At 48.6% G+C, this 19746-nt stretch overlaps 1 protein-coding gene across 9 annotated transcripts in view; it reads left to right on the plus strand.

Annotated features, from left to right (window-relative positions):
* The window catches only part of HSPA12B (heat shock protein family A (Hsp70) member 12B), a 36902-nt gene extending 18254 nt beyond the window's left edge, over positions 1–18648 (plus strand). For all 9 annotated transcript variants that reach the window (XM_087874431.1, XM_087874429.1, XM_087874435.1 and 6 more), the window contains 9 exons: positions 194–380; positions 5390–5494; positions 6535–6651; positions 8333–8504; positions 9299–9385; positions 10733–10837; positions 13297–13555; positions 15063–15166; positions 15910–18648. In XM_087874431.1, coding sequence (XP_087730557.1) covers positions 194–380; positions 5390–5494; positions 6535–6651; positions 8333–8504; positions 9299–9385; positions 10733–10837; positions 13297–13555; positions 15063–15166; positions 15910–16553 — 1780 coding nt within the window. In that variant the 3' untranslated portion in view covers positions 16554–18648. The remainder of the gene's footprint in view (positions 1–193; positions 381–5389; positions 5495–6534; positions 6652–8332; positions 8505–9298; positions 9386–10732; positions 10838–13296; positions 13556–15062; positions 15167–15909) is intronic.
* Positions 18649–19746: the final 1098 nt, after the last annotated feature.

Below are 19746 nucleotides of genomic sequence, written 5' to 3' on the forward strand. Positions count from 1 at the left end.
GTCCCGACACAGCTACGGGTCTGGTTTTAAACGGTGAAAATTTCTTTGGGTACCAGACAAACTTCAGCTCACTGCAAAATTCAGACAGATGGTTTCCCGTTGCAGAACAGGGCAGCCCCATCCCATGGACGTCCGGGGCCTTCCTGTCCGGGAGGGGGGGAGAATTAATTCCACTTTGGATTTTCCCCGGCAGGAAATGGGAAGGAGGAGATCCTGGAGTGGCCCACCAGAAGACCCCTACCAGCCTTCTCTTGACGCCGGAAGGCAGCTTCCACAGCTTTGGCTACACGGCCAGGGACTATTACCACGATCTGGATCCCGAGGAGGCCCGCGAGTGGCTCTACTTTGAAAAGTTCAAAATGAAGATCCACAGTTCCAGCGTGAGTAGATCCCAGGATCCTCCAGACTGAAACATTTGAAGGTCGCAGGAAGTGGGGTTGCCTAGACTAGAGAAAAGAAGGACTGGGGGTGGGGGGGGGGAGGACATGGGAGCAGTCCTCCAAAAGAGGGGGGGGTCCACCTATTCTCCAAAGCACCTGAAGGCAGGACAAGAAACGATGGAAACTCGCCAAGGAGAGAAGCAACCTAGAACGAAGGAGGGATTTCCTGACAGTGAGGACAATTAGAATAGAATGAGCTGGAAGGGACCTTGGAGGTCCTCTAGTCCAGCCCCCTGCTCAAGTAGGAGAAGCTATACAATTAACCAGTGGAACAGCTTGCCACCAGAAGTTGTAGGTGCTTTATCAATGGAGGATTTTAAGAAGAGACTGGATTTTGTCTGAAATGGTACAGCGTCTCCTGCCTGAGCAGGGGGTTGGACTAGAAGACCTCCCAGGTCCCTCCCTTCCATTATTCTGTCTAGCACGGAATGGGTTAAAACTATCAGAGAACCAGGCCTTCGGTGACATGATAGCAGTGTTCCAGTATTTGAGGGGCTGCCACAAAAAAGAGGGAGTGAAGCTATTCTCCAAAGCCCCTGAAGGCAGGAGAAGAAGCAATGGATGGAAACTACTCAAGGAGAGAAGCAACCTGGAAGTAACTTCCTAACAGGGCGGACAATTAGCCAGTGGAACTCCTTGCCACCAGAAGTTGCGGGTGCTCCATCACTGGAGGTTTCTAAGAAGAGACCAGAGAGCCATTTGTCTGGAATGGTAGAGGGTCCCTTGCTTGAGTAGCGGGTTGGACTAGAAGACCTCCAAGGTCCCTCCCTTCCAGCTCTTTTTGGATTTTTTATTTTATTTTTATTTATTTTATTTTGAATTTGTATACCGCCCTTCTCCCTGAGGACTCAGGGCGGTGAACAGCCAAGTAAAAACATCAAGTACAAATATTAAAATACAGTTAAAATATACATATATAAATTTGGCCCCATTAATTAAAAACAATAAACAAAACACTTAAAAACACTTAAAAAGAATTAGGCCAGCCCGGCTTGCTGGAAAAGGAAGGTTTTAAGGGCATGGCGGAAGGCACTGAGGTCTTGGATTCTCCTTATCTCTGGGGGCAATTGATTCCAGAGGGTAGGTGCCCCCACAGAGAAGGCCCTCCCCCTGGGGGTCACCAGCCTACATTGTTTGGCTGATGGCACCCCGAGGAGGCCCTCTCTGTGGGAGCGCATGGGTCGATGGGAGGTCGTCGGTGGCAGCAGGCGGTCTCGGAGATAGCTAGGCCCTATGCCATGGAGCGCTTTAAAGGTGATAACCAACACCTTGAAGCGCACCCGGAAGACCACCGGGAGCCAGTGCAGCTCGCGCAGGAGCGGTGTTACATGGGAGCACCATGCTGCTCCCGTCACTACTCGCGCTGCTGCGTTCTGGACCAGTTGGAGCCTCCGGGTGCTCTTCAAGGGGAGCCCCATGTAGAGAGCATTGCAGTAGTCAAGGCGAGAGGTGACAAGGGCGTGAGTGACTGTGCACAGGGAATCCCGATCAAGAAAGGGCTGCAACTGGCGAATCAGGCGAACCTGATAAAAGGTCCCCCTGGTTACAACCGTCAGATGTTCCTCCAAGGACAGCTGCATATCCAGGAGGACTCCCAGATTGCGAGCCCTCTCTGTGGGGGCCAAGGACTCGCCCCCAATAGTCAGTGATGGAGTCAACTGACTATATCAGGATGCCGGGAGCCACAGCCACTCGGTCGTGGAGGGGTTGAGTCGGAGCCTGTTCCTCCCCATCCAGATCCGCACAGCCTCCAGGCACTGGGACATCACTTCAAGGGCATCGTTGGGGTGGCCTGGGGTGGAGATGTACAGCTGGGTGTCATCAGCGTACTGGTGGTATCTCACCCCAAAGCCACGGATGATCTCGCCCAGTGGCTTCACATAAATGTTGAACAGGAGGGGCGAGAGGACTGACCCCTGAGGCACTCCACAGATGAGAGGCCTCGGGGTCGACCTCTGCCCCCCTGCCAACACAAACTGCGACCGGTCGGAGAGAAAGGAGGAGAACCACCGTAATACGGTGCCCCCCACCCCCAACCCTTCCAACCGGTGCAGCATGATACCATGGTCGATGGTATCAAAAGCCGCTGAGAGGTCTAACAGGACCAGAACAGAGGAGCAACCCCTGTCCCGAGCCCTCCAGAGATCATCAACCAATGCGACCAATGCCGTTTCCGTGCTGTGTCCAGGCCTGAAACCCGACTGGAACGGATCTAGATAGGATGTTTCCTCCAAGAATTGCGGAAACTGTCGCGCGACCACACTCTCAATAACCTTCGCCAGGAAGCGAAGGTTGGAGACAGGACGATAGTTGGCCAATATTGCCGGATCCAGGGACGGCTTCTTGAGGAGAGGCCTCACCACCGCCTCTTTCAAGGCGGCGGGGAAGTGGCCCTCACTCAGAAAAGCGTTGATAACACCCTGGAGCCAGCCTCGTGTAACCTCCCGGGAGATTGATTGATTGAACCTCCCTAGCTGAGAACCGATATGGGAAGACATCCTACTGGGGTCTCCTTGGGTGTGGGAAACTAGAACTCCCCTCATTCCAGCTCACAGGGCTCATGGGTAAGGTGACCAGATTTTAACATTGGTAAAGAGGGACATTGTGGGCGTGGCTTATTTTGTGGGTGTGGCTAGCTGGTCATGTGACTGGGTGGGCGTGGCTAGCTGGTCATGTGACTGGGTGGGCGTGGCTATGTCTATAGGGTAAGGTGAACAGATTTTAACATTGGTAAGAAGGACACCATTGTGGGCGTGGCTTATTGTGTGGGCGTGGCTTGGAGGCCATGTAACTGGGTGGGCGTGGCTACCTGGTCATGTGACCGGGTGGCCATGGCTATGTGTATAGGGACTACTCAGAGGGCTGGAAAGTCATTTCTGACAGGTCCTCACACTATTGACTGGTCCTCACACTTATGACCATCCTCACATTTATGCCCGTACAGCATTCTTAACAACCATGTCACTCATTTCACAACTGCTTCTCTTCACCATGGTGACAAGATAGGGCAAAAATGTAAAATGTGAGGACAGTCGTAAGTTCGAGGACCGGTCAAAAATAACTTTTTCAGCCCTCTGAGTAGTCCATATGCATAAAAGGATACAGTAATAGAGAGGGATGAATGAAGGGAAGGGAAATTAGAGTAGGAGTGAGGGTAAGAGAGGGAGGAAGAGAGGAGGAGAAGGAGAAAGGAAGAGGAAGTAGGGAGGAGAAAAAGAGGGTGGGGGGAAGAGAAAGTAAGAAGGAAAGAAAAGAGAGAGGTGGTAGGTTTGAGGAGAAAGATTGCTGTACAATAAAAAAGATGAAAGGGAAGAAAGCCAACCCCAAGCAAATATAAAGATATTAAGATAAAGAATGAATTGTTAAACTTTAAAGAATAAAAGAGAACAAATATGAATAAATAGCAATAATTAGAAACACACATACAAACATACAATGTATTTTCTTTGAACAGAATATTTGGCTGGTTCACAAATTTAAACAGCGTTTAGTCATTTCAATTAAATTTACAATTTCTATATTTCCTTTTTGCCATATTTATTCCTCATCTATTTTTTTAAAAAACCAATATTACCCTTCATCCTCATCTCTAATCTTAATCAAATTCAATTTTTCCCTTCTATTCTATTTTATACCCCTTCCCATTGTCATCTATTTTTATATCCATCCTCACATTGGTTAATTATGTAATTATGTAATACAGTTGTTTAATACAAATTCAACATTTTAATATAAATCAATTAGTTATAAAACTATCTTTTTTGTATATTAATCAATATGAACATGAATATTCCAATTATTTCCATGCAATCCAATTTCTTACAAATCAATTAATTATATTTACCAATAATAATAAACCAAATAATTTCTCCCATATATTCCTCCGAACCACAACTTAACCATTTCTGCTTTCAACACAATATACAATTAATAGTATCTCAATTATTACAATTCCCTAGTTAAATACAGCTTTTTTTCCTTTGTGTTTTAAAATCTTGAACTCTCCTCCTAAATTTCCCATCGTTTGCAGTTTTTCACCTACCTTTTTTGGGGAGGAAAAATAAAAATAAAAATAAATCTCTCTCTGCCTTCTGAAGCTTAGCTAGGGGAAAAAAAAACTGCTTTACACTGATTGCCTGTAGGGCGGCCCTTTGAAGCCCCGGGCAAGAGTTTAAACAGTTTTTTTTCCTTCTAGCCATCAGCTGGGGCTCAAGAAAAATTGGGACTTTTTTGAAACGCCGCGGGACGCGGGACAAATTGCTCAAAAGCGGGACTGTCCCGCCAAAAGCGGGACGTCTGGTCACCTTACTCATGGGAGGTGTAGTCCAACCAGTGGGGCCCAAAATGACATTTTGGCAGATGAGAGGATCAAAGCTGGGGGCTACTTAGGGCCTTAAATTTTGTTGGTTTCCCTCTCCCCCCCCTCCCCGGAAACCACATGACAGCATTTTATGACGGTTTTGCAAAAACAGCAATTACAAGGAGTCTTCGACTTACAACGGTTCCATTTAGCGACCGTTCAGCGTGGTGACACTGAAAAAAGTGACGTAGGACCATTGTTCACACTTACGACCGTTGCAGTATTCCTGTGGTCACATGATCAAAATTCAAATACTTGGCAACTGACTCACATGACGGTCGCAGCGTCCCGGGGTCACGTGATCCCTTCTTGCGAACTCCTGACAAGCAAGGTCAGTGGGGAAACCAGATTCACTTTAACGACCTAAGTGTCCCTAACTTCACAACTTCCTTTTCATGGCGAGCAACGTCATAAAATGGGGCACAACTCACTTCACAACTGTCTCACTTAGCAACAGAAATTTCGGGCTGAATGGTGGTCGTAAGTCGAGGACTACCTGTAAAGGGTCCCTCCCTGCCTGGTTTCTTCCCGGGGCTCCCGGACGCAGACCCGGCGGGAGGCCTCATGCGGACGGCTCTCTTTCCCCCAGGATCTGAGCCTGAAGACGGAACTGGCGGCCGTGAACGGGAAGAAGGCGCAGGCGCTGGAGGTCTTCGCTCACGCCCTCCGCTTCTTCAAGCAGCAGGCCCTGCGGGTGAGAGGAGGGGGCGGGAGGGGGCGCCTTCCTTGCCAGGCAGGGAGGAAGAAAGGGAGGGAGGAGAAAAAGGAAGGACGAAGGAGGAGAAGGAAGGAGAAAAAGGAATCAAGGATGAAAGGAAGGATGAAAAGGAAGGTAGGAAGGAAGGAAAGAAGGAAGGATGAAAAGGAAGGGAGGGAGGGAGGGAGGGAGGAAGGGAGGAAAGGAAGGGAGGAAGGAGGAAAAGGAAGGGAGGGAGGGAAGAAGGAAGGAAAGGAAGGGAGGAAGGAGGAAAAGGAAGGGAGGGAGGGAAGAAGGAAGGAAGGGAAGGAAGGAAGGAGGAAAAGGAAGGAAGAAAAGGAAAGAAGGAAGGAAGGATGAAAAGAAAGGAAGGAAGGAAAGAAGGAAGGATGAAAATGAAGGAAGGAAGGAAGGAAGGAAGGAAAGGAAGGGAGGAAGGAAAAGGAAGGGAGGGAGGAGGAAAAGGAAGGGAGGGAGGGAAGAAGGAAGGAAGGGAAGGAAGGAAGGAGGAAAAGGAAGGAAGAAAAGGAAAGAAGGAAGGAAGGATGAAAAGAAAGGAAGGAAGGAAAGAAGGAAGGATGAAAATGAAGGAAGGAAGGAAGGAAGGAAGGAAAGGAAGGGAGGAAGGAAAAGGAAGGGAGGGAGGAGGAAAAGGAAGGGAGGAAGGGAAGAAGGAAGGAAGAAGGGAAGGAAGGAAGGAGGAAAAGGAAGGAAGAAAGGAAGGAAAGAAGGAAGGAAGGATGAAGAGGAAGGAAGGAGGAAAAGGAAGGGAGGAAGGAAGGATGAAAGGAAAGAAGGAAGGATGAAACGGAAGGAAGGCAGGAAGGTGAGGGAGAGCGAGAACAACTGTGTGAGTAGCTTGAAATAATTTCTTTATTGTTAATTGGGGTCTCCAACCTTGGCTGCTTTAAGACTTGTGGACTTCAACTCCCAGAATCCCCAGCCAGCATACGTGACGTGATAGATTTCCTCCTGGCCCTGACATGCAGCCAGGGGCCCCTGTGACCCCTCCCACCCCCCACCCCCCTCTTTGGCAGGAGCTGAAGGACCAGTGCCCGGCCTCACCTGTGGCAGATGCCATCCGGTGGGTCATCACGGTGCCCGCCATTTGGAAACAGCCGGCTAAACAGTTCATGAGGGAAGCTGCCTATTTGGTGAGTGCTCTTTCTTTCTTTCTTTCTTTCTTTCTTTCTTTCTTTCTTTCTTTCTTTCTTTCTTTTTCTCTCTCTCTTTCTGTCTCTACCTGTCTGTCTGTCCTCTCTCTCTCTCTCATCTTTCTTTCTTTCTTTTTTCCATCTTTTTCTTTTCTTTCTTTTTCTTTCCTTCTTTCTTTCTGTCTATATCTCTGTCTCTACCTGTCTGTCTATCCTCTCTTTCTCATCTTTCTTTCTTTTTCTTTCTCTTTCTTTCCTTCTTTTTCTTCTTTCTTTTTCTCTCTCTCTTTCTGTCTCTACCTGTCTGTCTGTCCTCTCTCTCTCTCTCATCTTTCTTTCTTTCTTTTTTCCATCTTTTTCTTTTCTTTCTTTTTCTTTCCTTCTTTCTTTCTGTCTATATCTCTGTCTCTACCTGTCTGTCTATCCTCTCTTTCTCATCTTTCTTTCTTTTTCTTTCTCTTTCTTTCCTTCTTTTTCTTCTTTCTTTTTCTCTCTCTCTTTCTGTCTCTACCTGTCTGTCTGTCCTCTCTCTCTCTCTCATCTTTCTTTCTTTCTTTTTTCCATCTTTTTCTTTTCTTTCTTTTTCTTTCCTTCTTTCTTTCTGTCTATATCTCTGTCTCTACCTGTCTGTCTATCCTCTCTTTCTCATCTTTCTTTCTTTTTCTTTCTCTTTCTTTCCTTCTTTTTCTTCTTTCTTTTTCTCTCTCTCTTTCTGTCTCTACCTGTCTGTCTGTCCTCTCTCTCTCTCTCATCTTTCTTTCTTTCTTTTTTCCATCTTTTTCTTTTCTTTCTTTTTCTTTCCTTCTTTCTTTCTGTCTATATCTCTGTCTCTACCTGTCTGTCTATCCTCTCTCTCTCATCTTTCTTTCTTTCTCTTTCTCTTTCTTTCCTTCTTTTTCTTCTTTCTTTTTCTCTCTCTCTTTCTGTCTCTACCTGTCTGTCTGTCTATCCTATCCCCCCGTGTGTGTGTGTATGTGTATAATCTGTCATCTATCTTCCTTTTTCTCCTTCCTTCCTTCCTTCCTTCCTTCCTTCCTTCCTTTCTTCCTTCCTATCCTCCCTCCCTCTCTCTCTTTCTTTCCTTTCATGCCACCCGTCTCGCTGTCTGCAAAATGGCAGAGTCCCAGCCCAGGTGGAACTCTACCCTTTGCCCCCTTTCCTTTCCAGAAAGGGGTGGGGAGAACTCCACAAGGAGACTCACACTTGTCAAAAGCCCCCAATGAAGCCCCGAGGAGTTGGCTGGGATCTTATCATGCCAACTACCTGCTCGGTTGGGTCTGTTTCTGCTCCCTGCCATGATTCCTTCAGGAAGCCCTGAAGTTAAAAGAGTGTGGGAGCAAAGCTCTTGGGGGAAAGATTCCAGGGCAGAGAGAAGAATGGTGGAAGAAAAGTAGAATTCCTTAGCTCAGCGCTTCAGCAACTTGAAGGCCCGTGGACTTCAACTCCCAGCATTCCCCAGCCAGCCTTGCCCTCTTTTATCCCAGGGGATTCCTGAACTTCTTGAGATGTTCTCCTGCAGGGCTCTCTCCTCGAGGGCAGGTGGCCAATATTTCTCCAGAGCAGAAGTTGGGACTCATCTTGGGCTTTCTCCAACCTGGTGCCCTCCAGATGTGTGGTCTGCAAGGGGGTCCCTTCTGGCTAATGAAAGGAGCCCCCCCCCTTCAACAGTTCTTCCTTTCAGGCAGGGCTGGTGTCTTCGGAGAACCCCGAGCAGCTGCTGATTGCTCTGGAGCCGGAGGCAGCCTCCATCTACTGCCGAAAACTCCGCCTCAACCAGCTGATCGACCTCAGCTACAGACCCCAGGCGAACGGCCCGGCTTCGGACCTGCCCATTGACTCCAGCTTCAGGCAGGGTAGGTGAGAGCAGGCCCCGCCAAGCAGAACGGCCAAGGCAGGGTAGCAAGATCCACCAAGGAGAATCTCTGTAGCTCGGGGGGTTGAAACGAGGGGGTCCCTGGCGCTCTCTGAGCCGGGTTGTTTTCTTGCAGACGTTTCATGGCCCTACTAGCTAACATCATCAGTGCTAAGAGGGAGTGGGGTTTGCAGAGTGCAGGGGAGGAGGAGGAGGAGGAGGAGGAGGAGGAGGAGGAGGAGGAGGAGGAGGAGGAGGAGGAGGAGGAGGAAGAAGAATAAGAAGAAGAAGAAGAAGAAGAAGAAGAAGAAGAAGAAGAAGAAGAAGAAGAAGAAGAAGAAGAAGAAGAAGAAGAAGAAGAAGAAGAAGAAGAAGAAGAAGAAGAAGAAGAAGAAGAAGAAGAAGAAGAATCATCCCTGGTTCTCTTTGAGCTGGGTGGTTTTCTTGCAGACATTTAATTACCCAACTATGTAACATTATCAGTTATGGAAGAGTGTGGGGTTTGCAAGGAGGAAAAGGAGAAGGAGAAGGAGAAGGAGGAGAAATAATAATAATCCTTGGTGCTCTTTGCAATTGTGGTTTTCTTGCAGACCTTTAATTACCCAACTAGGTAACATTATCAGTGATAGAAGAGTGTGGGGTTTGCAGGGAAGAGGAGGAGTATTATGGGGTGGTCTCTGAGCTTGGTTGTAAGGAAGCAAGAATGACACCATGCATTGCTCAGAGTTTCTTTATTGCTGTTCGCCCATCGCCAGGGATCTCATCCCACCCTCTGCCCTCTCTCTCTTCCCGCAGCTCGAGAGCAGCTCCGCCGGTCCAGGCACAGCCGGACTTTCCTGATCGAATCTGGGGTGGGCGAACTCTGGTCGGAAATGCAGACAGGTAGGGGTCTCTGGGGAAGGCTGGCTGGCTGGGAAGGATGGGCACGGGAGTCCCAACCCTTCCGACTGGCCCAGTTGCTTGAAAGCCAGAGAGTGAAACGTTGGCACAGAAGAGGCTGGGCAGAGAAGGTGGCATCAGCAAGAGGCCGAAAGAGGAAGGGAGGAGGGGAGAGGGGTCAGTGTAATAACAGAGTAACAGAGTTGGAAGGGACCTTGGAGGTCCTCTAGTCCAACCCCCTGCTCAAGCAGAAAACCCCATCCCATTCCAGACAATTCTTAAAAGACCTCCAGTGATGGAGCTCTCACAATTACTATTCCACTGGTTAATTGTCCTCACTGTCAGGAAATTTCTCCTTAGTTCTAGGTTGCTTCTTTGATTGGTTTCCATCTGTTTTTTTTTTTTTAATTTGATTCATATGCCGCCCTTCTCCGGAGACTCGGGGGGCTTACAATGCGCTAAGCAACAGCCTTCATCCTTTTGTATATTTATACAAAGTCAGCTTATTGCCCCCACAAACTGGGTCCTCATTTCACCTACCTTAGAAAGGATGGAAGGCTGAGTCAACCTTGAGCCTTGGTGAGATTCAAACCTGCAGTAATTGCAGGCAGCTGGTCTTAATAACAGGGTGCTTTAGACCACTGTACTACCTGTTGCTTCTTGTCCTGCTTTCAGGTGCTTTGGAGAACAGATTGAGCCCCTCCTCTTTGGGGAAACCCCTCAAATACTGGAAGACTGATATCCTGTCACCCAATCCTAGTTTTCTGGGAGTTTTAAGCCATTCCAGGCTGGACACAATAATAGAATAACATAATTGGAAGGGACCTTAGAGGTCTTGTAGTCCAGCTCCCTGCTCAAGCAGGAAACCCTATACCATTTGAGACAAATGGCTATCCAGAAGACTCTTCTTAAAAAACCCCAGTGATGGAGCACCCACAATTTCTGGTGGCAAGCTGTTCCACTGGTCCCTTGTTCTCACAGTCAGGAAATTCCTCCTTAATTCCAGGTTGCTTCTCTCCTTGGTTAGTTTCCATCCTTTGCTTCTTGTTCTGCCTTCTGGTGCTTTGGAAAATAAGTTGACCCCCTCTTCTTTGGGGCAGCCCCTCAAATACTGGAACAACACAGAATCAGTTCAGCCCTTGGTTATACATCTGGCCTTGATTCGATCTCCTGCCTGTTGGTTTCTGAACAATGACCGGGCGTGACATCATGTCAACATGATGGGGGGGGTCTTGTTTCCTCTTCCGGCTCATTGCACCTATTCCCCAAAAATTTCAGGTGGGCACCTGGGTGGCATTTTGACATACCTTCAGCAAGCAAAGCCTTACCTGTCTTTTCTTTGCCGGCTAGGGGACCGCTACATCGTGGCCGATTGCGGAGGAGGGACCGTGGATCTGACGGTCCATCAGATCGAACAGCCCCAGGGCACCCTGAAAGAGCTGTACAAGGCATCGGGTGAGGCTGGTGGGAAGGGGGCTCTTGGGGGCGCTGGAAGAAAAATCCGGTCTGGTTCCAAGCCAGGAGAAAGGCTCTGGAAATAAAACGGAGGCCGCATGGAAAGGAGGACTCTGCTTATCGATGTGCAGAGCCGACAACGGCATGTAGTTCTGGGACAGCTGACAAATTGGTTGAATGAGTGGATGGAGCTTGATAGGTTTCTGTGACTTTGACGTTTGAACTGTTCTGAGGATTGTACAATGAAGGGGCTTTTGTGTCTTTTGCCATTTCAGTGGTGGTGAGTTAACCCCATTACGTTCTAAATGATCACGTCCTGTTCTTGGAATTTGGGTGGGGCAATGCAAATTCTTCATCCCATCACCTGGAGATGAAGGTGTTTTGTTTGTGAATAGATTAACCCAGTCTTTCTTAATGGGCACAAAATGTTCATCTCTAAACACTTCAGGCATCTGCTGGGAGTTGGTTTACCGTGCAGGAACCTGGGGCTGCTTTCTGCCTTTAAGAGCATGCTTCTCCATTTCTCCTTTTGGGGAAATATAATATTCTGCCGCTTTTGATATTCCACAAAATATTTCATTCTCTGAGGGGTGGGTGGGTGCGTAATTACTTCTTACAGGAGGCATGGAGGGGTGGATATTCTCCTAAGGGAAAATTTCAATTAAATTTTGTGCTGTCTTTTCCCTATCGTATCTTCCCTGTCCTTGTCTCTCATCTCCTCCAGATTGTTATGGTGTCAACTATTCTAAGGGTTAAAAATCTGTAGAGAATCTCTACAGATTTGTGGTGATGATCGTTCCAAAGGTGCTTTTTCAGTAGGCAACTGGACTTTCTAGTTTTTTCTTTTGAGGACGTTTCGCTTCTCATCCAAGAAGCTTCTTCAGCTCTGACTGGATGGTGGGGAATGGAAGGATTGATATTCCTTGCAGACAGCTGGTCATTTGCATCCTTTTAGAAGGTCGTTGAGGCCACTTGGAGGTTTACCTGTGTCCTCTGGGCCACCTGAGTAGTAAAAATGGTTCCTGTAGTCTGCAATTATTTTTTGGGGGGGGGGGAAATCCATTCATATTCCCACACTTGTCAGAAGCCAAAGAAGCTTCTTGGATGAGAAGTGAAAGGTCTTCAAAGAAAAAACAAGAAAGTCCAGTTGCATCCTGAAAAAAGCACTTTTGGGCGCTTCCAAGTGTTGTGTTAGCTTTCGGTGTTTTGACCAGCTTGGCTGAACCCGGAGCTTTTGAGAGAGATCGGCCCCCGGCCCCATCATCTGAGATATGCAGGGGATTATAGGACTTGGAGTCTTCAGAGATCGCCAGATTGGAGAATTAAGACTTTATTTTATTTATTTATTTATTTTATTCAATTTGTATACTGCCCTTCTCCTAGTGGACTCAGGGCGGTGCACAGCCAAAACTAAAACACATACCAATACAAAATTTAAAATTTTTAAAAGAATTACATGACTTTGGCCCAAAATTTAAAACCCATTGACAATTTAAAAACTAAAAAACTAAAAAAGACTTTAATGTACAAAAACTGGCAATAGAGTAAAACATACACTTTTTGGTGTGGCCGGCAGATTGAAATGCATGCAACCAGCGTGATTTTGCAAGTTGTAAGGAAATTACGAAAGGAGGAGAAGGGAAGGGGGGGTGGTTGGGGATAAAGCTGTTTTTTTTGTCCCTTTAGGTAGAAAAAGGTTTTTAAATTCCTCTTTTCCTGCAGAAACCGGTCGCTGTATTTATCCTAGAGCTCCATCTAGTGGCTACAAGTGAAATGACCCCTTGGAAAAAAATCTTGGGAAAAAAATTAAATCTTTTCTTTACATTGTTCAAAAAGTGAGGCGTTCAGCCTCCCTCAAAGGACTATTTTTAAACCTAGTTAAGCGATCATGATTTAACTATTTTTAAATCTAGTTAAGTGAGGGCTCCTAGCTGATTCTCACTGAAGATGGACTCAATTCTTTTGACCTTTCTTCACGGTAGGTCGTTCCAGCAGATGGCAGTCTTGGGCTTTAGCTGTCTTTTATTTTGCTTTATCCTTTATTTTGGTTTTTAATTTTTGTCAGATGGTGGACATATGTTTATTCGGAGCATGTTTGGAACCCAGTCATCAGTCACTGAGTTTAAACACGCTTGAGATAAACTCCGACAAAAATTAAAAATAATTAAAAATAAGAATTAAAAATAACGAATACATGCATTCAAAAGAAAAGAAAAAGCTAAAAGAACAAACTCAATGGGTTGTTCTCTGCTGTTAGGGTTCTGGAGAGGTTGGTTCCTTCTGGGACAAACGGGATACAGGAGATTTGACTTTGTCCACCGTGGCCCCAAATCAGGGAGAACCTGGGAGCCCCTTTTCTGAGGAGCCCCTTTTAGTTGTCAGAGAAGAACCTTTTGGGACCCAGAAGGTGCCCAGAAATCTCCTGGCTCTTGACCGGATCTGCCGTCCTTCTGCTCCAGGAGGTCCCTACGGGGCTGTCGGGGTGGACCTGGCCTTTGAGAAGCTGCTCTGCCAGATATTTGGCGAAGACTTCATCGCCACCTTCAAGGCCAAGCGCCCGGCGGCCTGGGTGGACCTGACCATCGCCTTCGAGGCCCGGAAGCGGACGGCCGCCCCCCACCGGGCCAACCCTCTCAACATCTCCCTGCCCTTCTCCTTCATCGACTTCTACCGCAAGCACCGAGGGCAGAACGTGGAGACGGCCCTCAAGCGCAGCAGGTGGGAAGTTGGGGAGAACGGGGCCTAGGGCTGGAGGGGGAGGGAGGGAGGAAGAGAGAGAGAGGGAGGGGGAGAGGGAGAGACATGGATGAGAGAGAGATGAGAATTGATGGATGGATGGATGGATGGATGGATGGATGGATGGATGGATGGACGGATGGATGGATGATAGATAAACAGAGAGAGAGAGAGAGAAAGGGGATAGAAGATGGATGGATGGATGATAGACATGATAGATAGAGAGGATAGATGATAGATGATGGATGGATGGATGGATGGACAGACAGATATGAGGGAGGGAGAGAGGGGATAGAGGATGGATGGATGGATGATAGACATATGATATAGATAGAGAATAGATGATGGATGGATGGATAGACAGACAGATATGATAGAGAGGGAGAGAGAGGATGGATGGATGGATGATAGACATATGATAGATAGAGAGGATAGATGATGAATGGATGGATGGATGATAGACATGATAGATAGAGAGGATAGATGATAGATGATGGATGGATGGATGGATGGACAGATATGATAGAGAGGGAGAGAGAGGGGATAGAGGATGGATGGATGATAGACAGACAGATATGAGGGAGGGAGAGAGGGGATAGAGGATGGATGGATGGATGATAGACATATGATATAGATAGAGAATTGATGGATGGATGGATAGACAGACAGATATGATAGAGAGGGAGAGAGAGGATGGATGGATGGATGATAGACATATGATAGATAGAGAGGATAGATGATGAATGGGTGGATGGATGGATGGATGATAGACAGACAGATATGATAGAGAGGGAGAGAGAGGGGATAGAGGATGGATGGATGGATGGATGGATGGATGGATGGATGGATGGATGGATGGATGATAGACATATGATAGATAGAGAGGATAGATGATAGAGGATGGATGGATGGATGGATGGATGGATGGATGATAGACAGACAGATATGAGGGAGGGAGACGGGATAGAAGATGGATGGATGGATGATAGACATATGATAGTGATAGAGGATAGATGATAGATGATTGGATGGATGGATGGATGGACGGACAGACAGACAGATATGGTAGAGAGGGAGAGAGAGGATGGATGGATGGATGATAGACATATGATAGAGAGGATAGATGATGGATGGATGGATGGATGATAGACAGATATGCTAGGGAGGGAGGGAGGGAGGGAGAGAGAGAGAGAGAGAGAGAGAGAGAGAGAGACCTACAGAATTGTAGCAGAGAAGAAGAAACATTAGAACTCACTAGTCGGCACTTGTGTGTTTGTGAGTGTGTCTGTGTGTGTATAGATGACTGAGTGAGTGTGGGGAGGTAACTTTGAACCCCCAGATTGCTAGGCCACTGACGGGTTCAAGGTCCTCACCACTATCTTCCCCTCCTGCTTAGCCGCAGCTTCCCTCGATCCGGGATATTTTGTGCTAAAAGAAGAGACCCTGCCCTTCTCAGCCCCCCCTCTCTCCCCCCTCCTTGTCTTCCCAGCATGCACCTGGTGAAGTGGTCTTCTCAAGGGATGCTGCGCATGTCTCCCGAGGCCATGAACGAGCTCTTCCAGCCCACCGTCAGCCAGATCATCAAGCACATTGGTGAGTGAGTCCTCCAGGCCTCCCCTTGCCTTCCCAGAGGTCCAGATGCCAGCTGGGCCAGGGCCAGGGGCTGGGCATCTCAGCAGAGGCAGAGGGAGCCCCCCGGTTCCTCAGATTGGCAGGGCTGGGGGTTGCAAAGGGGGGAAGCTCAAGAGGTCCTCCAAGGGCCAAGGATGCCCATCACCAGAAGGCTCAAGGGGTTTGAAAAATGGGGCACCCGAAATAATTTTGGATCTCCTGGGATCCCAAAGGTGGTTTTTCAAGAGGCCGCTGGACTTTCTGGTTTTTCTTGGAAGACGTTTCGCTTCTCATCGAGGAAGCTTCTTCAGCTCAGGGTTAGGGCTGAACTGAAGAAGCTTCTGGGATGAGAAGTGAAACGTCTTCAGAAAGTCCAGTGGCCTCTTGGAAAAGCACCTTTGGGACAACCTGGGTGACAGAAACTCTCCGGAGACAGATCTCCTGGGATGGGATGCGAAGTATGCAACAACCACCATCGTTTTAGCTGTAGGACGAAGCTCGTGAGGACTTGGTCCCGTTCTCTTCATTAGACTAGACATCCCCAATCCATGCAGCCTTTCTTCCTACTCAAGGGTGGAGGTCATGAGCTAAATTATGAAGAAACAGATCCTTTGTACCTCTCTCAGCCTCTCAACTCGGTCAAATGTCCAGGTTAGCACCTTGGTTGGACAAAGGCCACCTTCTTCTCACGTCCTTCCCTTTCCAACCTCTTCTTCTTCCGTCAGACGACCTCATGAAGAAGCCCGAAGTGAAAGACATCAAGTTCTTCTTCCTGGTGGGTGGATTTGCCGAGTCGGCCATTTTGCAGCACGCCATCCAATCCGCCTTCAGCAGCTCCTGCCGAGTCATCATCCCTCAAGACGTGGGGCTGACCATCCTGAAAGGAGCCGTGCTCTTCGGCCTGGACCCCACCATCGTCCGGGTGAGGCGCTCGCCCTTGACCTACGGCGTTGGGGTCCTGAACAAGTTTGTGGAGGGGAAGCACCCCAAGGAGAAGTTGTTGGTCAAAGAAGGGAAGAACTGGTGCACCGACATCTTTGAGAAGTTTGTCTCGGTGGACCAGTCGGTGGCCTTGGGCGAAGTGGTGCAGAGGAGCTACTGCCCAGCCCGGGTGGGTCAACGTAAGATCATCATCAACATCTACTGTTGCGCCACGGATGACGCGGTCTACATCACCGATCCGGGGGTGAGGAAGTGTGGCACCATCAGCCTAGAGCTGGAGGAACTGGACGAGCCCAGCTCGCCCAAGAAAAGCCGGCGGGAGATAAGAGCCAGCATGCAGTTTGGCGATACGGAGATCAAGGTGGCCGCCATGGACGTCTGGACCTCCAAGACCGTGCGGGCGTCCATCGACTTCCTCTCCAACTGAGGTCCAGAAGTGGATTGGCAGAAGATCAGAAAGGGGGGAGACACCGTTCCTCTGCGTTGCGAGCCACCACTTGGTGGATTTGGTGACTCAACTTTATGGATTCAGCCCAACCGTTGGCCAGTTTTTTTGGGGTGGGTGGGTGGGGGATTAGGGTAGGGGATTAGGTCATGAACCTGCCAAAAAACAGCAAGGTGGAACTTCTAATGGCCAACAGGCTGGTGGGGTGGGTAACTGTTGGGATGCATTGGGTCAAAAGTGGGGAAGCGCAGGTGGTTGTTGCCTTGGAAGGCTAGCTTCTAAAGCTCTGGAGATCTGAGAACATCCCGCGTTTCTTCAAATGGTCCTCTTGGACCAGAGGTCTTTGGCTTCCCAAGGAGACCAGTTATGGGTTCTGGAGTACTAACCTTGTCTATAAAAATGGAGATTTCGATGTCGCGATTCATTCTGCCTTCTACTGCTTGAGGAGATCAATAGCCAGAAGGGCATCCAAAAAATGACCCATCATGAACAATGAGGCAAAGGCTCATGCTGATTCCATAATGTACTAAGGTAGTCCTTGACTTGCAACCATTCATGTAGTGACCATTCGAAGGTACAACGAAAAAAGTGACTTACGTTTTTCACACTTATGACCATTGCAGCATCTCCATGATCATGTGATCCAAATAGACGCTTGGCAACTGATTCATAGTTATGACGGTTGCAGCGTCCCTGAGGGGGGGGATCCCCTTTTGCGACCTTAAAAAAGGTCAACAGGGAAGCTGGATTCACTTAACAACCGTTGTGATAACGACGGCAGTGATTCGCTTAACAACGGTGACAGGAAAGGTCGTAAAAGGGGGGGAAAGCTCCCTTGACAAATCTCTCACTTAGTAACAAGGCTCTGTTGTGGTCGTAAGCCGAGGACTGCCTGTAACGCAAACCCCAGAATTAAGAACTGTGTGGCTGAAGGGAGCCCAGAGGTCATCTAGTCCAACCCTCAGGTTTTACACGCCTGGAAGGTAATTGCACTAAGACCTGTAGTGCAAACCACCTGCAGGCCCACCTCACAAATGTGTAATCTTTTCCCAGTGTGGGTCTCTCTCCCCTCAGGCGTAAATATCATGTGCTGAACCCAGATGCCCCTTTCGCCCTCTTCCCCCAAGACTCTGGAGCGATGAAGCTGCCCCCCCCAGTTAAACCGGGGGAGACAGTAACTGGCATCTCCTGGGAAAACAGGAGGGCAGCGGAATCAAACCGGAGGTACCCCGTGTACCCCAACCATGTGCCCGCTCAACATTAGATCCTCCCCTCTGCTCGGCTTCTGAAAGTCGTTGCTTTCCTTGGCTCCGGATCGATTTCCGGGAATGCCTGTAAAGGGAGGACTGCGTGGGCCTCCCCTTCACGGTTCCTTGACTAGGCTGCTCTTCGCTGTCTGTCTCGGTTGGGAGCTGGCCTTGTTTCCTGCCAGACAGACAGACAGACATGGAAAACCACGGTCTAATCAAGGAAGCACAAAAAACAGAAAGCAAACCCCTAGCATTGATGAAGTTACCTTGCTGGGTAGTGAGACGTCTTCAAGAAAGCCACCAGGCTGAGAGAGCACCAGGGAGCCCGCAGTCCTCCTCCTCTTCTCTGCAAACCCCACTCCCTTCTAGCACTGATAATGTTACCTAGTTGGGTCATGAAATGTCTTCAGCAAAACTACCCAGCTCAGAGAGGAACCAAGGACCCCAGGGACTTCCCAGAAGACCCTTCCACCCCAAAGGGGAATTTGGCTCAAAGGTTTTAGGGTTGCCCCCCAAACGCAAGCAGTCTTTGAGGGGAGGGGGAGGGAGAGAAAAGAGGCAGGAAGGGGTGGGAGGCCACCAGAAAACCCACAATCTGCAGACTGAACCAGAGAAGCAAACGCTGGAGAAAAATTCCGTGCGAAGGAAGGAGAGAGCAAGGATGTCTCTTCACGCCAGAAGTCAAAACTACATTTCTCTCCCCACCACCTCTCTGCCCACCAGAGATCAGAAGAACAGAGGCAGTTTTTAATTTCTCAACTGAAATTTATTATTTTCTTTCAGAGAACGTTTGCTTAAAAATAAAAAAAGAAATCAAGGAACCCAAACACAGGTTTTCTTATAGGGGTAACAAGTGTGCATGTGTGTGTTTTTATACATAGGCACATAAAATCCATGGGGTCCTTCCAAGAAGCCCACCGCATCCCTGCTGTGTATCCCATGAGTTTTTCCCACAAAGAGGGGGCTTATATGGGGGGAGAGAGGGGAGATAAGAAACAGATCCTTAACGTTTGAATAGGAGCTCTTGCGACTTCAATCTTGCAAGGCAGAAGCCGAAGCTGTGGTTTCTCCAGGAATGGACTAGAGTTGGTTGGGAAGAGGGCCCAGCTGCCCAGGGCTGCCCCCCACCCACCACATTTTAAGCTGGGGGTGGGTGGGGGAAAGTCAAAAGCAGCTGCTGGGATGGCCCTTCTGGTGGGGGGACGGGACGGGACGGGGACGACTGCCCGTCTGGGAGGTCTTGCTTGGAAGAAGAGGTGAAATCCTACCAGGAGGGAGGTCCATGAGCTTTGGAGAAGGAAGGAGAGAGACTACTGCAGCAAAGGTTGGGAGATTTCTCAACCTCGCCCACCTGAAGAGAGGTGGACTTCAACTCCCAGAATTCCTGTTGAGGAGGAGTTCTCCACCCGTCTTCAAGAGGCTGTGGTTGAGAAACCTTCCATGAAGGTCTTCTCCAACCATGTCATCAAAATCTTGGTGGGACATCCAATGGCAGGCGTTAACACCTCCCTCCGCCCTCCGTCGGCCTACCGAGGAAGCCAACCTCAGCTGGACTTCTGTGCCCAGCTCTCCAGCCGGGATGGTCAACGAGGACCTGGATGGACACTGGGGTTAGGGTGGGTTGGCCAAACATCCACCATGAACGTCGTTTTCACTGTTGAGATGGTGGACGATGGAAGTCCCATCATCGTGGCGTGGCCGTTGAACGGACGTTAAAATCCCACCCATGAAACAAGCCACACAGACCCAACTCGTGAAACTCACAAAGTACTCAACCAATGTTGTATTTTGGAGATTCGAGGAGCTTACGCAAGGATCTTGCTCTACCTGTGCTAATGGCCGTCTTTTGAGGAGTTCATCCTCTAGGGCAAGGGTCTCCAACCTTGGGCGCTTTGAGACTTGTGGACTTCAACTCCCAGAATTCC

The sequence above is a fragment of the Pantherophis guttatus genome, chromosome 8, assembly GCF_059756535.1.
Source record: "Pantherophis guttatus breed Tessera chromosome 8, ASM5975653v1, whole genome shotgun sequence".
NCBI lineage: Eukaryota > Metazoa > Chordata > Lepidosauria > Squamata > Colubridae > Pantherophis > Pantherophis guttatus.